The following is a 17,635-nucleotide window of genomic DNA, read 5'->3' as shown; positions in this document are numbered from 1 at the left end:
TTTCAGAGCCATAACCAAACCATTTAACCATATCTAATGTTTTTAGATTTTCAATTTGTTTTATCACTGTGTATATTTCATATTTTAAAAAATAATTTCCAGTTGTCTTTTTTATTCATAGGTAAATTGTTTCACGATGCAAATTAACATGAGATAAGTCAACTTCAAGTCCCACTGAGTCTTATCAATATATTACATTATTTAGGTAGCATCTGTGTTTTGTTAAAACATAACTTCAAGTTGCCATGTTATGATAAAAAGTTACTGGAGTACAGTTTTACATTTCAATGCATGTGTTCATGTCAGTACATTGAAACCATATGTGCTAAAATGAAGCTATGTGAGAAAATAAATGCATTCATGTTTAACTGTAAAAGCTCTTTTAAAACCTCAATATTATTCAAGACATTCAACATTAAGCCCTATATTTTATAATAAGTATATATGCTATAGTGCATAGCATAGCTTCACACTATCAGCTTACTCCAGGCACACATTTTATATCAAGCTTTGGGTCTCTACCAAAATCCACCAGACCTGACAGCAAAAGATAAGAAAAAATTGAACATGTAATGCTTCTGCTGTTTGTTAGGAAGCTTGTGTCGATCAACCTCCGGGTGATCTTTGAGAAGTAAAAACATGTTCTTAAAAGTCAGCTGTGACCTGCTTTACCATTCTTTAAACAATGTCATTAATCCCATTTGGAAAAGCATCGAAAACAATGTATTATCTAACATGATGTATATTAAATTATAAAGTTATAAAAGAAACAGGCAAATGTATGTGAATTGTAATATACAACATGCCAAAAATATGTTAATTGTCCAAGGCAAAATGTAAAGCTTCAGTGGAACATTTTTACATATTAGCTTCTGTGCACTTGAGTTTTTCAAAATTCAGACTTCAGAACTGTGTCAGTGTGAGCTACTGTAAACAGTTGCTATCCTCTTACAACTTGCAGCAGTACTAGGTTATTCAATACATCATCAAGCTCTGTAATTGGTTGGAAGTAACACAAACTAATAAAGGCCAATGTTTTGTTATACCGTAATTTTTTTGTATATAATATGCATCTGTTGTATAACATACACCACTAACAAAAGCTATGCATCATAACATACGCCATATGTAAAAACACATAAATCCTCCCAATATCGTGGGTACTGATAATATTGTATAGAAAACATCTATAAAACCCCACATTTGGGAACCAATATACAGTATTATACTCCATGTGATTGATCACATTCTCTAAATGTGTTAAATAATAAGAAATGAAAAATCCACATCCAGGTTCCAAAAAGCTCATGTTATTTCTAAGGTCATTTTTTTTTCTAAATCCATGCAGCTGTTTATTGTTCCCTGTGTAACAGTGACAGGGTCAAATTTTCAATAAATTTAGGTACAAACAGAAAATGATTGATCATCAAAATGACAAATTACCTTTCATTTCTGTGCAGAATCTCGTTCCCTTTCTTCCACAAGCTAATTGCTCTGGGAGAAGCTTGGGGCTTACATTCTAAAATGACTTCACTGCCAGCACGAGCTTTAAGCAAGTTCTTCAGCGGGTTCTTAAAAAAATCAGGAGCTGCCGCTGAAATAAATCAGAAAAGTAACACATACAAATATAAAAAGATATGGCATTACCTTTGTTTTGATTAAAAGTCTCGCTTGTTTACGTTCCCCAACAGGTAGTTTTGATGGCTGGCCAAATATTTTAACTTAATGTAAAACACGGAGCTACTGTGGTTTACAGTGAATGAAAACATATGATGGAGTATAACCAGAACTTGCACCAGGCATAGATCTGTACCAGCACAGCTAGAGCAAGTGGGCTTTCATACTTGATATGTTGCTGTTGCTACTATGTTCCAAAATAACAGAAAGTGAGCGTGACCTGAAAGTTCAGCTTTACAAACTATATTGCTGGTTGTGCAGACACACTGTTTCCCTTTTTAAGAGAAATACTAACATTCTCTGTATAAAATAATGAATGACTGGGAACACACAGCATGTTCCTACCCCTGCAGCGATTGAACATTTTCCAAAACACTTTAATTCAGCAGCACTTTTTCATTCCTGCCACCAGGTGGCAGAAGACAATTGAAAGATTTGTTCAAATAACAGAATGGGTCGTTGTGGCCTTCAGGTAAATGCTTTTGAAATGCAAAATCCTAAACATGGAGGCAGCTACAAACCTCAACAGGAAGTCAAGATTGTTTTTTTTTTTAACACAGACAAAGTTTCATTAAATGCTATTTATTTGTCGCTTCTGTCCAGGTCACGTCACAATAAGACATGTGTGTATAATAGGATAATATCCTTATTAATGGTGCCTTTGTTGCTAATGTAATTTTTAAAGACTCCCAACTAATAGAGGTACATATTCCTACTATATATTTGAAGTATAAAGGCACAAGTGAGGGTCGTGTAGGAGCTTATGGTTTCTCTAAGCCCACAAACATTGTATTGATTTATAATGTAGACTCTTTTTTATTGGTTAGGAATCCTTTATGAATTTCTTTCTTCAATAGACAGCCTTATTATGTGAATGTGGAGAGGGCGTCATAGCAAACATGTCCTGCATATTTATTTTAAAACCTGCAATCTGAAAATTTCTGTTTGCAAACCATCTTTTCATGTGTTGTTGTACTTCCTTGGTCACTTCACCTGGAGAGTGAAATGATCCCCACCCATTCAACACCTTCTTTCCTATCATTATCCAACCATCTGCTTCTCTTAATGACTGGTATGATTTGACTCAAAAGAGACAGCTGTGGTAAAGTGACTTTGAAAGTGAAGCAGTAATAGACTTCCTGTCTATTAAGACATGGAAAATTAGAATTTTAGTGTAGTCCCAGATATCCTGCTTTAAATTAAATTGCAGGTTTGCTACAACATGTGTTTCTTTCAAAACTACACATTTGGGACCTACAGTATGGAGCAAGCACAAGTGGAATTATTTGTCCAGAAGCTGTTCTTCAGTTGTAGTTGCCCACCATAGACATATGTAGCATAGGCTAGATCAGCCAAAAGTCTTTAAACAGGAACTACTTTAGTTTGCTTTTGTATTGCTGGCAATACACAGCTGTACACTACGTGGTGTTGCCACTTATTTATATAACGACAGTTTGGCTGATCTTGCCTATGTTATATATTTCTATTTTTCCAAATGTATTGTATCATAGTAAAAAAAACAAAAAAACTGTCAATAAAACACAGCTAGAGTTTTGAAAGCATTATACAGAGCACAATTTAGAAATCCAGTCACACATACTCTTACCTAACACTCTTAGCTCAGCACCAGAATATATAACGCCATGTTTGTTTTCAGCTACACACTGATACATTCCAGAATCTGACAGATTTAGAGCAGTGATTGAAAGAACTCCATTTTCTATTCGTATCCTGTCCTGTTCATGAAACAATCAAATAAAATACAAAAATAAACATAATCACATATTATTCATATGCATTATTCACTCTCTCTAGTGTGTAATCACATGCAGTTGGGCATGTAAACTTCTCAAATGTGCTTTTTCAATAAATAACCACATTCCAGGTATACGTTTACAACTGGTACAAGTTACTTTGGTACACTGGAACTGTAACCATATGTATGTTTACCTCTAACACAAGAGCCTCTCCATTCTTCAGCCAACTGTAAGAAGGTTTTGGTTTTGCACTAGCTTTGCATTCCCACACAATACTGTCTTCTATGGCCATAGCTGCATCTTTAGGTGTTTGTATCCACTGAGGTTTTGCTAAAATCAAATAAATTAATGAATTAATAGTAATAATAATAATAATAATAATAATAATTAAGAAGATTTTCAAGAACTCATCAATCATCAAGAGTACAGATATAGTAATCAGGTACTAAATAATACAAAAGCAGTACAGTACATACTATGAAATGAGAGACGCCCTCTCGCCATGTTTTTTCCCCTTGAGTTTTCAGCAATACATTCATATGCCCCTGCATCTTCTTGCTGAAAGTTTGGAATCTCAAGGACTGCATTGGACTTCTTCATTTTTACTTTGCTGGGAAAAGGAAGGCCATTTGTTCTCTGCCAACTAATCACAGGTACAGGGCTACAGTAAATGAAAAAAAAAGTGGGATAAAAAGATTGACTTAACAAATGTGGGGAGCATTGGATTGATTAAGTGGATTACTTGTAGTTTAATGGTTGACATTTTCTGTTGATTTTATTAAAGTGGAGTTTAGGGTGAATTAGAAACCATAAACCCTTAATCCATAAGCACTTCTCTAATTTAAATTTTCAAGTGAAAACAATCAATTTAAATTAAATACTATTTGATATTCATGAGCTAAAGTTCCATGAATCAGGCACATGAATATATTATCTAATCTTGTGGATCAACTTTTGGGAAGCAATTCTGCACACTAGGTCCAGATAATGTCATTCTATGCTGACTCCCTCATGCTCACTTCTGGACCCCAGCCTTAGTGCACATACAATTTTTTTGAATAAATTGTGGGATGCAATCTTGAGTTGAATGGAAATCTCCACCTAATAAATAAACATTGAAAACCACATAGTTTGGAGCTGAAATTATAATTCCTGTTTATTTTAGGAAGGTTACATGGCTCATTATTATCCAGATACATCCAGTGGCTGTAGTATGCAAAAAAAAAAAAAAATGAAATCAACTGGTGTAACTGGTGGTACAGTTACAAGCATCAATTAAAGCATTCTCTTATTTTACTGTATCTTGACACGTTGATACAACTAGTGTAATTGAATAATGTGTGTGTTATTTTTCTGGAAAAGTACAGTATAGTAATTTCAACATACTTTCCCAAGGCAAAGCACTCTAGTTTAACAACAGATCCTTTAGCTGCAGGAACTATGTCCGGAAAATGAACTTCTATTTTTGGTTCATATTCACCCATCACCCCTGAAACAGAGAGACAATAAGTAAATAGCTTTTTGTACCTACATATACAGGGTCAACTGAAAGTGCATTGTTAATTTGCAAGTGAATATGTTCTATTGACATCGGAGGCTTTCATATCTACAAATCCTTTATTCTATGCAGTCTTTTTTGTAATAGCTTTGTACTATAACATATATGGGCAGCATTTAAACACCACAATCAAATCTTTTTTTTTTAAACAAATCATTAAAAAAAAGGATAATATTGACCCAACACTTTATTTCTCTGGATTATGTAATATGAAAGAAAAGTTTACCATCATTTCGAAGGACTAGAGGGGAAGGTGAACTCAGAACTTTGTCTTTCGTTACACTATTGATCACCACACAGGTGTAGTTGCCCACGTCTGATGGCTTGACTTTCGCAATATACAGATTCCCCGTCTCTTGAGATACAAATCGACGACTGTCCTGCTGTATAAAGTATGGATACTCATTGAAGACCCAGGCGTAAGTAAGATCTAGGAAAATAATTTAGCATGTTAGTACTACAGTAGTTCACTTTATATCATATTTCAGACCTCATAATATATGTGAAAACAGATTTTATATACAATTGTACTAAAATCTTTTATTTAAGGACACACTTGTAATTCATGTCATTATTTTTGTTTTACTTTATAGTTTTTCCTTTGGGAATTTTTGGGCTGGCTCTTCCTAATTTAGCTTTGTTGAAAACATCTGTTAATTTAATTATCCCAATAAAAGGTAAATACAATATGAAAATAAGTGTAATTTAAGAGTAAAAGAAAATAAGGTGATACAGGTTTAATTACAGTTTAAAGTGTGATAACCACATCATTTTTTCAACCTTACTTAAATTAGTAAGTCATGCTTTATCATTATAAACATGTATTTCTATTCAACACACATGACCTATTCTTGTATTGTAAATGTGTCCCCAAAGCAGATCTAAATCATAAGGGCTCTTTTTGATTACAGATTGGTATCCAGGTCACCATGCATAGCCTATGTTTCTGAGGGTAGAATCTTTTCCTCATCTGTCATCTCTTTTCTTTAAAAAGTGACTCCACACAGTTAGCTCTGGGGTGAATCACATCCTACACATGAGAAATACCTTCATGAGTTTACACAAGGTAATACTCTCCGACAAAAAAAAAAAAAAAAACTAACACTGATGCAAATGTCTTATGGTTATACTGTACAGTGTATCTAGCCACAGATTTAGGTTGAAAGTAAGATCCCAGGGTATAGGGAATTTCCACTTGGCTTGGAAAAAAAAAATGGCATAGCTTCTATCTAATTTGTTTGCTGTAAGAAAATCACAGAAAATCAACTTGCCTCATACACACAAGTATATATGTCAGTACTATTTTTATTTGTAACAGTATTATGCAATGCAGTACATCATTGGATGCTTGTGATTGATTTCTTCAAACACTTACACATCTGTGCACTTACATACACAGAGAATAATTTAATAAGGCTGGAACACCTGCCTTACACAACCAAGAAAAACGTCATTATTTGTTGGCTGCTTCTGACAATGCCATGGGAATGACAATGCAGGTGTAGTACTAGGTGATGAAACAGTAAACTGTTTTGAAACCATTACTGAATGATACACAATCTGAATTATAGAAGACCCTAAAGAAGACATCTAAAACATTTGACATGTGCTAAAATTAAGATAAACTTTAATCAACGAGTTAATAATTATTGAATCCAATTCCTCACTCTTTCGTTTTCGGCCGCTATCTTTCTGCCTTCACCAAGAATGCATACACTGTATTGGTTCAGATCCTTTCTTAGTTCTGCCAGCCTAAGGGCCTCACAAATAAATACAAGCCATGTGTGCAAAAATACCTTGCTGCTACTATAGATCCAGTAATTGGCATTTCAACATTCACATTCCTAACCAGGCCACTATATATGCCTGTAAGGGATAAACTCCCAAATGCCCAGCTTTCCACAAGCATTTGTGCTACATATTCATTTAAGTAAATTTAATGCAAGACGAATACATTTGGCCACAATAAATCATCCCTTTTGTTGACCAGCGTGGTTTTCTCATTACGTTATTGCTGAGAGGGTCTGTGTGGGCTGTGCACAACAAGACTACCACCTGTATAAGGCACAACTCACAGAAACACAGTTTTTCACTGTTAGGACTTGTGTCTTTTCCTCCATAGAAATAATCCTGTTTAATCCATCTTAATCCCTTTACTATTTTTCTGGAGCTGCATACTGAACTACGGGAGCCCATTTATTTGCTCCCACTCTGGTCTACATGATAAACAAGGACAGAGCTGTTGGGTATGTGAAGATTTGCTAATCTCACACCTAAGTATCTTTCATCCACATTTATGATCATTTAGATTCACGCCTCGATTTCTTCCTTCCAGGCATCCCTTTAGGAAGTCTTTCCTGAGTTCATTTGAGGCTGCCTCCAGCACATTCAGTCCTGCAAAAATCTAAAATGTATGTACACTGGCTGTCAGTCAGTCTCATCCCCAAATACAAAATGCTGACCAAGCAGCCAGACCAGAGAAAAAAATATTCATACACTAATCATTCTGACCAAGTAGGTTTTATACTGATTTATAATTCCTAGTGACATAATATTATTCTGGTATAAAAATCCATGACCCGACTGCTATTATTTACAAGAAAGGATTTATTAAAAAAAAATTCTGAAATTGTGGGATTCTGGTCTGAAATCAGGTATCTGCTCTCACACAATATTTAGGATTTGAAGAAAAAGGTTGTGCATTATTCATTTATATTCTCAGCTGTGCTTAAGAACCACAAAGAGACAGCTATGAGACAATCGGAAGCAGAAAGGTCAGTAGCCCAGTGGACAAGGGGAGGACTACTAACATAATACCACCAGCCTGAACCCTGGGCTATTTCTTTTAGCCTGCCACAGCATGTAACTAACAGGTTTCTTTAAAACCAGACCAAAGGCTGCTTTTAACTATCACCCCTGCAACGTTCCTATTTTTCTAATGCCTTAGTGATGCTTACAATACATTTAATCGAGAGGGCATGCTATCTTGTTACAGCACACATACTCTGTGCCCCAATTTAGCAGGTGCAATACAGTACAGAGTGGAACTAAGTAACATCTCTGTGTGTAACATACGTGGAGGTCTGGAGCTCTGCCTGCAACAGTGGTTATTACTGTTTCTTTTGCACCTTGTAAATGTATATTGACTTTGTTGGAAGTCATCTCCCAGGTTGCTGCTTGCTGAAGGCATGGCAGGCCCCTTCTAAAGCCATGTCCGTAGATGAATCATTATAGTGTCAAATAACTTGTGAAACATCTTCTGCAAATCCAGTAGAATCACTATTATGACAACCAAAGAAACTGAACAAAGGCCCCACGAGTGTGAGATCAACTAAAATCTGCTGAGTTTAGCCTAAATATTAAGTACTAGTATCAATTTATTATTTTACAGAACATAATATTCAGGTCAGCCTATAAAACATAATGAACAAGAAACCCTGGATGATATACAAGAAGCAGACAGTAATCCAAGCTCAGGGGCTGAGAAGGACTTGATATTGTCCTGGAGAAGTGCTCCATACAAACACTAAAAACAACTCTTCAGTTATTTCTTTCCTCTGAATGCAATAGTGTGTCTCTTTTAGCAGACTCTTGGGAAAGTAACAGAACAAAAAGAAGGTACAATAACACACTCTAGGGACACTTCAAGTCTATAATGGTAAACCAGGCTGCAGAAGTACACATTTATCAAAGCCTTGCATTACCTAACATACCCCAAGTGTAAACAGAAAGAATCATCTAATGAATCAGAGGACATGTACTGGCAGAATAACTAAAGAAACAGCAGCTGAAGTTAAGCTAATCAGCGGGAGCTTGTCACAATATGTGGGACTTGAGACTGTGACATGATTAAGACATACTCAATCTAAATGCATTAATAAAAGGCATTCTTTAAGCTGGAACCAAAATGTAATTTCCTCACAATGAGAACTGTAAATAAATATTCTGTATATCAAATAAAGTGTCTTATCAACTGATATTTGGTGTCACAGACAATAACATCAATCAAATTAAGAGTCATTACTTAATAAGAAGGTGTTTTTCCTGACCTCCTAATCAAGAGTCGTTAAATATGGCAAATGTTACAAAAAAAAAAATCCAACATCCAACACTGCACATAAATCAGGCACTGAAAACATAAATGCAACAAATGCTGTGCATCCTTCATACCTTCAAACGAATAGTTAAAGAAGGGTCTTACCACCAGAATGAGGGGGTGGTCCACACAGAAGCACAACTCCTTGTCCCTCTCGAACTGACACTGCACTTCTTGTTTGGGTTTTGAAGTTTTCAAGGTCTGAATAAACAAGAAATAAACATGTTATAGGATTGGAATTCCTGCACAAAGAATTGCAAAAGAACAGAAGCCTTCAACAAGGAAGTTCTGGATGTCTTGTGAGTGTTCAGTGATCCAATATATTTGGGGTGTGGATAGCTAACATTTCCACCTTAAAAATATTGTGTGTCAAGGGCCTGTATTAAACCAAGCTGACACTGACTTGCTCATGCGTGTGCTTGTAAGCTCAAAGATAATGCCACTGAAATGCTTTGTTTGTAAACCTTTCTGTGCCTTCTTTGAACATTATTATCTATGGTGAATTATTATCTATAATTGAATTGTAACTTACTAGGCCTTGGGGCCTTTTACATGGCCCTGGTGCATTAGCTGAATGGCTTATTCCCTATGTCCCTGCTCGCACTTAGATCGTTAGTTTGTAATAGTAATTCAGAATTACTGTTTTTAAATCTTGGCTCATTTCTTTGATTTGTTCTTTGCCAATTAGTCCTACTCCCTACAGTAACCTTTGATATCCTTATTAATTGCTTGAATTTAATGAGCTGTATAAAAAATACATTGTATAGTTTTTGTACTATTATAGTTTTTAAATATTTAGTGACATTTACTTTAAAATAATGATAGCAAATTCATATGAATTCCAATGGATAAGCTGTTACTCCCATGGTGTTTCCCTTGATTTCATTATTATTCTGTGGCCATTTTTTTACAGTTATCTTCAGATCTAGAATAAATAACAATAAAGTAATTGTTACTCCTATGACATTTTATTGGAATTCACAAAGAATGTGCTTCAATTATCTTTCGACAGAATATTCACTAGACAGGAACAATGTCTGTGTGGGAATAGATTGGTTTGTGTACTGGAGCGTCTGGCTCGCTGAGAACCGACCTCAAGGAGGTAAGGCTGGTTCTACCGAGCCTTCCAGGCTGGGAAGTGAGCTTCGCTTGCCCTCAGAGGGAGAGAAGTGCTTGAACTACAGTAGGGTTTAAATAGCAAGCTGATTGAAGGTAAGGGAGGAGCCCTTGCTCCTGTATCCTGAATCACCCCCATGGTTACAATATAAATCAGGTCAGCCCACAAAGCATTAACAAAATGCCACAGAGTTAAGAACAATAAGCCTCAGATGAAACTGTATAAGAGAAGCAGTCCGAACTGTCCATCCAACTAGCAAATGCTTAGAAAACAGGTGTTTAAAGTTTTGCATTATATAACAGGCTAAAAGAAAGTGAATAATATTAACCCAAATACCAGTATAGTATAACTGCTGTCATGCTTTGATATCTGGACACAGCACTCATCTAAAGCTGAAGAGGAAATGATTAAGCTACCTTTTTGTTAGTTGTTGCCTTCTTGATTTTGACAACATGACTCAGCCTTCAGCTGAGTAAACCCTTATCCCCCAACAGAGGGAAAAACACCTCCTCGGCAATGACTCAATGTCAAGAGCACATATTTAGTGCATAATGAAAACGAGATATGTTTCATTTTTTTAAAACAAGATTAATACTGGCAGATTAATGGCAAGCGGTAGAAGATTAATAAATGAGACTACTATGATTTTAGTCAAATTCCATGCAGTGCAGACATTCAGAATTCAAAAGAGGTGAATGATAAGTTCCCTTTCAATTCGAAGACGACCACCAACAACATTATGTATGGGATATGCCTGCCTATTGGTAGGTATTTTCTGAGCTCTCTATACCAGAGCTGCCGATAGGCCCCTTCCTGGGATGACGCCCTCCGTCCTGCCTACCGAGGGTTTAAAACCGTCATTCCACGGAAGCCATTTCTCTTTTTGCCTCTCAAGATGGTAAGGTAAGACCCTTTGTGTTGGTATCTGAGCATTTTTGGAAAAAAAGAGCTTGAGTCTACTGCAGTTCCCTTGCCTTTCATGCTGAAAGCTGGCTTTCCGCTTTCACGGAATCAGTGACTCCTGATCCAGCCTTTTTTCTCTCCATCTTTCCTCAGCAGGCTGCAACGCGATCGCGTACAGTGCACACACAGTACTCCCACTTGCCTGTGTTGTGCTACAGATATAAAAAAAAACAAAAAAACAAAAACAGCAGGCCTTGTCCTCCACGGGGCTGTATTTTTACTAGCCCCACAGTAGAGTAGACTGTGCCAGCTGCCTCGGCCCGCCCACCTCGGTGCGTTGGGCCTTCAGAAAAAAAAAACATCGAACAACAACAACAGCAGTGTGTTCCCACTATTATTGTTTATTGTACTCTGTCCACAGATTCGCCCGGCGTGGCTTTGGCCTGTGTGTCCCCTGGTATACGCTACGCATTGACCAGGTGTGTGACTACACGTGGTTAGGGTAGACACCGCTGCTTCAGCTGCCCCCCGGTGCTTCAGTACCTCGGTGCACGCTCAGCCGTGGTACTTCGGTGCCTCGGTGTGCGCGTTGCCCGGTGCACATTACTATATTAAAATGCTACATAACAATGTATATATTTTGAAATGTTGAGGAGGCACTGCCTCCCTTGCCTCCTCTAAGGAGCCTCCACTGAAGTCAATAGTAGGATAGAGTTTATTTTTTTCTGGTACAGTATCTCTCTGTGTTATATCACTGGCTTCTAATTAGATTCTAGGACTTTCTCCTAATTTATAATTTTATTCAATGTCTATATTTAACCTGTAAGAGCATGTTACACCTGTCAAACATAACACGTTTAGGTCTTACTAATATTTATGAGACTGTAGAATGTTTTAAAATCAAATTAAAAAGGCACCAGTAACTTAAATAGGATTATTAATGATCACCAAAGCTTAACCATAACAGTATTTTAAAAGAAACCGTTATACAATCTATACTACTGTACATTAAAAATACTTAAATATCATGGTGACTAAGCAAATCAAAGGCAGTAATTCAATTCAGAGGACTGTCTGCTGTGTACAAACTACAGAAATAAATCCACTCCGTATTTATTTCTGTAGTTTATGACATCATCTTTCATTGGATTATGACTTGCATTTGAACCAAGCCATGCATTAAAAATATAACCGATTTGTAATATTACTGTAACCTAATATATGATCAATAAAAACTTACATGCAAAATCGAGGCTTGCTTTTCTGCTAACAATAGTTCCAAACAAATTTGTTGCTATGCACTGATATATCCCTGCATCATGGTTTTTGTCCAGACTTTTAATTAACAGGCTTCCTCCAGACAAGCGACGTCGGTAGTCAGTGCTAAGATCAATGAGTGTCCCATTCAGCTTCCATCTGTAAGACACAAAACAATAAGTACCGATAAATACCTATTGATGACAGAAATTAATCATTGTTGGTTGTCTGTTTTGCAAGTGCATTCTATATGTACTGTAATGGACACATGAAAAGTTTTCTGTTCTTTTTTTTCAAGGTTCTTGTATATGTTTAGACAAAACTTCACTGCAATAATAATAATTATAATTAGAATATAATATAAGGACTAATATCCATGTTTCATATCACAAATAAATGAAATTGAATTTATGTGAGGAGCAACTGCTTTCCAATGTGCATTTTATTTATTTTCCAGCCTTTTCACCTTTTGTTTGCAATATGCAGAGTAACTCTAGGTTCCGTTTATCCAATACTGAGCTGTTGCTATTTTTCCCTGTGTATGTCTTTACATGTCCAGAAAATTCTAACTGCCTTGGACTGAATGGACTTCCTCAGTCTGAATGAACTGTCATGCTTTGATTGGGAAGAGGACGTCTGTTCAGTTTGTGGCAGATAGCATTCTCCAGACAATCTCAATGTAAGACCAAAGCTAGAAAAAGACAGACAGAGAGAAAATCAGTATTGAAGCATCAGAACCGCTCTCTATGATTGCAATCATTATAAAAAGAAAAAGGGAATAACGAAACAGATACATGAAATGACATTTGAAGATACTTACTCTTTACTAAATGCCTTTTTTTAACAGCCAAATGTTGTGTTTCTTTTCAAATAATACAAAAGGGACTTACATTTTTTTAGATGTTGCTGTTATGCTTTTGACTTTTTTCTGGCAAATATCATGCATTCATTAAGATTACATTATCTTGCCTATTTTTCCGATAAACTCCATTTTAGGATTACACAATTTCTAGTTAATTGTATGTAATATCCACTCTTCTCAGACATCCTAACAAAAGCTCATGGCTACCTGTGTCCTTTCATTCTACACCTATAGCTATTCTGAATGCATCAAGTGTGATCATATTTTATCCCATGTCTGGAATGTTAATGGGCTGGGCTGAGCAGTTTCTGATCATCCATTTAAATCATTGATAACAACCTGGAAAGAGGTTCAAAGGTAACTGTCTCAAACGAACAATGATCTTTAATAATGTTTGATTGCATGGGCTGATAATAATTCAATATTTATGGGTATTATCTCCCAGTATTTTGTCCTTTATGTTCTTTGTGCTAAGCCTTGTTCAGACTACTAATACCCTCAATGGTTTGCAGAAGAAATGTCATTTGTATGCCATTTAAATATATGATACTATGCTAACCTTTACTTACAGAATCTATTAAAATGATATGGATGTTCTCTAAACGCAATTAATCTAGCAGAATGCACTTCCAGAAGACAGAAGGAGGTTTTATGACTGAATGTTAAAAGTTATAGTTGAATTACTTCTTGTAAAGCCCTGACATTACACATGTGGGAGGGAAGGGAAATGAAATGGAGAGGGGTTTTATTCTGCAGGCACATACCACAATCTTTGCTGTTTGCATTTAACTAAACAACAACATTGAAGAGATCCTGTTACAGCTCAAGGCAGTTAATCCATTTGAGAGTTAAAATAAAAATGTGCTCCAGCAGCTCCCATGGTACAGAGGGTCAAGAGTATTCGGTTGTAAGGTTTTTAGGCTATGCTGTGGTGTCAGTTCCAATGTGTCTCACACAAATGCAGTACATATTAATACAAATGAGAAAGGGGACCAATGTAGTTGTTATAGCTTTCTTGCTTTGTATTTTTACAGCATTTTCATTGAGTTTGCATTAAAGGAAAATGTTAAATACGTTACCTTATGTGAGCCCAGACATCTGAGTCATTAAATCTATAGTCAATGCACAAGTATTCCCTATAGTGTGCTATTCCTGTATATTGCAGGTCCTACTAACAGCTTGTAAAGCTGGTGTCCCAGTTTTGACAACTACATGATACACTGTAAAGTGTGGCCATTTCATAAGAAACTATTAGCAAAATAATCACTTTATAAATCAATGTAGCAAATTAGTTGAACTGTGCTTCAGGTAATACTGTTGCATCTGGAAGGTGTCAACGAATAGCACAATAACTCAAACACTAAGTAGATGTAGTGAGCAAGTTCTAAAGACAAGACCATTATCAGAATGTTATGCTGGGTGGACCCCCCCTCCCTTCCTAATGACTTGTCACAGTGCCATCAACCAGGAAATGCCAGAAACATTCCCTTCACTGTTTCACAAACACACATGTGAGACTTACTCATTGCATTTGAGGTAAAGTTTATTGGATTGTTTAATTAGCGCCAACAATAACAACTCTAGATTAACTACAGCACAATGAAAAGAAATTCAAAACAGCTGTTGAACGTATTGTGGCAGAAGCATTGCTTGCTGTTCCTCTAAAAGAAAAATAATCAATTTCAGTCAAATGCGAAGTATTGAAGTCTAGTGGATATTCAACTAATGCACAAAAAGCCTCACTCACAAAACGTCTGCAGCCCAGAGTTGTCAAATAAAAGGCCTTTAACCATACAGTACCAAAGGCAAAACAGCTGCTAAATTCATGATTTAAAACAGCAGCAGATATGCTGACAACTTGTAAGGATGATTAATTGCAGGCCCCTTTCCATGGTGTTAACTGTCTTATTTGCATGTTTATGTCTTAATTAGGGGTGTGCTGATACTCATATTTTCTGAGCAATTACCTTTGAGAAGTATTTCAATACTAATAAATGACAAATAACTTCCGAATCAAGTCCATTTTCCTCTCATCTGAGGCACTGACGCTTTTACTCGTACTAAGGAAATTGAAAAAATAAATTTCATATCAAAATGCTACAAGATAGGTAAGACAAATAATCGCTTATAAAATATAAATGAGTTTTAGTTAGTCTGATCACAACAGGTTCGATATTAAATTACACTGTGAGATTGTTATTGATTGATACTGATTAATTGTATGAACCAAAGAAACCGAGGGACTGGACTGTACTGTTGTGCCATTAACACAATTTATTCCAGTTAATTAATGCCTAACAACTTTAGATTTCTTAAAGGTAATTATTCGGAAAAGTTTTGGCACACCCCTAGTCTTAACCCATTTAGTCTGAAAATGAATACAGGCTAAATACTCTTTTTCTTTTCATAGCTTTTGGTAGCCAAGTGAATTCTGCTTAGCACAGATGAACTTTACTTGAACTTCTTGTTTCTATCAATTTTGTATGAGGTCCTTTAATCAAAATGAGTCAGACAGCAATGCTGCCACATCATTTTTTGCCGCAAGCCTTTCGCCTTTATTACACCTGCCCACTCCCTGGTGACTCCCCAGCACTGCTCTAATAGCTCTATCAGTGGAACTGCAGCAGCCCTGTTGATGATGACAAAGATCCTATTAAATAACTAGCAGAAACCAAATCATTTCCACATCTATGTTTCAGCAAGAATGCAAGAGGTACTGTACAGTAATAAAGACATGTTACAGCCTGCGGTTTTATGAAGAATTGAAGTGTTACGTGTGTGGGTCGTCACTGAATAATAATGAGTCCACCAGAGCATTGGGTGTTGACACGCCGCACAGGCGTGCAGATTTAATACAACACAAGTGCTGCCACTAGGGTACCAGCTATGGTCGCCCTAGTGTCAGATTTAATAAAGAAAACAAAACAAAACAAAGATAAAAATAAAAGTTTTCCACACAAGGCGAGCGCTAGCCTCATTAAAAGAGACGCCCCGCTCCAGGAACCTATTACACTACGAAACCCTCTCTATAGTGTTTGGGATCAATATCCCTTAAACTAGCCTACTGCTGTTGCTCCAGAAGTCCCGGCCTCCCAGTGACTCCGGGTCGTTGCGATGGTCCTGGATGAGCTGAGCCTTCACAGGCACCGTCTTGCAGTTGAAGGGTTCCATTGTAGTTCATCCTGCAGAGCGGACGCTCTCCTACTTGATGTCAACAAAGCGCCCCTATGTGTAGCATGGTGCTGCAGTTGCCTCGAGCCAGTGTTGCTAATTTAGTAAATGCTTTGCTGACTTGGCAACAATTTTTGTCAACAGCGACTAGCTACAAATCTAGCAATTTCCAGGAGAGTCATTGGAGAATTTCAGACATATAAAATCGCCAAAACGTTTCGATTATCCTATATTAGCAACGTCTGTCAGTCCTTTTAGAATCATTGTTAGGATAATTAAAATGAAATTCAATAATGTCCTGCCCCATTTGAATATGCAAGTAGTGTCCCAGGTGAGGAATTAGGTTTCCTGGTTACATATTGTCACAGGGTACTCGTGTCACGTGTGTGGGTAACCGCTGATATGCAAGACAGAGAGACATGGGAGTTGGAGTCGAAACGCTGCTCAGGTACGCAGGATTTATTCACACACAGAACAGAAAGTAAACAAAAGAGACAACAACGATGGTAGTGCACAGAGGACACATACAGGAAACTGTACAAAGGCAAAATAAAACAACAGTACAAAAACTACAAATAAAAGGTGCCACACAGGGCGAGCGCTAGCCTTACGAAACGAGGTGTCCCGCTCCAGGAACCTGCTGCACTACGTAACCCTCGCTATATATTACTTGGGATCAACATCCCCTAAACTAACCTACTTATGAGCCGGTATTCTTACAACGACTCCTGCTTCTTCATATGGCCTTGGCTGGGCATTGACTTCACAAGTACCATGTTGCAGTTTAAGGGTTACGTAGCTGTAGTTCCTGCAGAGCGTACACCCCTCTGTGTAGCATGGCGTTGCATTCGCCCAAAACGATCCCCACCAGATATTTTTATGCTGATGGACACGCAGTCGAGACCCGCCCACCTGCTGCTTTTGGTCCGGCACAGCCAGTCACTCGCTGCCCTCCCTCTCAACCAAGCCTAGCAGGCAGCAAGTCTCAACTGAGCGCTTGTCTGCAAACAATCACCTAATCAAACCCAACAACTCCAAAAAGCACACAAAACAAACCCATTTCCACATATAATTTACACCAACACTAATGTCCCCATGTGCAGGGCAATCACCCTGCTACATATATATAATATAATATAATATAATAATTATATTATTTAAAATTATCTTGTTTTAAAAACTGTTCCCAGTTCTGATTTGATAAATGTCAATATGTTTTGTGTTATATACATTTCAA

The 17,635-nt window shown here is 36.9% G+C and overlaps 1 protein-coding gene across 1 annotated transcript in view; it reads right to left on the bottom strand.

Annotated features, from left to right (window-relative positions):
* LOC117413805 (contactin-3-like) overlaps positions 1-17,635 on the bottom strand; it is a 48,982-nt gene that overhangs the window by 11,974 nt on the left and 19,373 nt on the right. The window contains exons 4-11 of the mRNA XM_034023139.3: positions 12,349-12,524; positions 9,194-9,289; positions 5,219-5,422; positions 4,821-4,923; positions 3,911-4,095; positions 3,628-3,764; positions 3,284-3,413; positions 1,444-1,594 (exon numbers count right to left, since the gene is read on the bottom strand). Of these exons, the coding sequence (XP_033879030.3) occupies positions 1,444-1,594; positions 3,284-3,413; positions 3,628-3,764; positions 3,911-4,095; positions 4,821-4,923; positions 5,219-5,422; positions 9,194-9,289; positions 12,349-12,524 (1,182 nt within the window). The remainder of the gene's footprint in view (positions 1-1,443; positions 1,595-3,283; positions 3,414-3,627; positions 3,765-3,910; positions 4,096-4,820; positions 4,924-5,218; positions 5,423-9,193; positions 9,290-12,348; positions 12,525-17,635) is intronic.

Source organism: Acipenser ruthenus, chromosome 25, assembly GCF_902713425.1.
Source record: "Acipenser ruthenus chromosome 25, fAciRut3.2 maternal haplotype, whole genome shotgun sequence".
NCBI classification, from domain to species: Eukaryota; Metazoa; Chordata; class Actinopteri; order Acipenseriformes; family Acipenseridae; genus Acipenser; species Acipenser ruthenus.
Note: the sequence above shows the minus strand (reverse complement) of the source record. Positions and strands in the feature narration are given on the sequence as shown.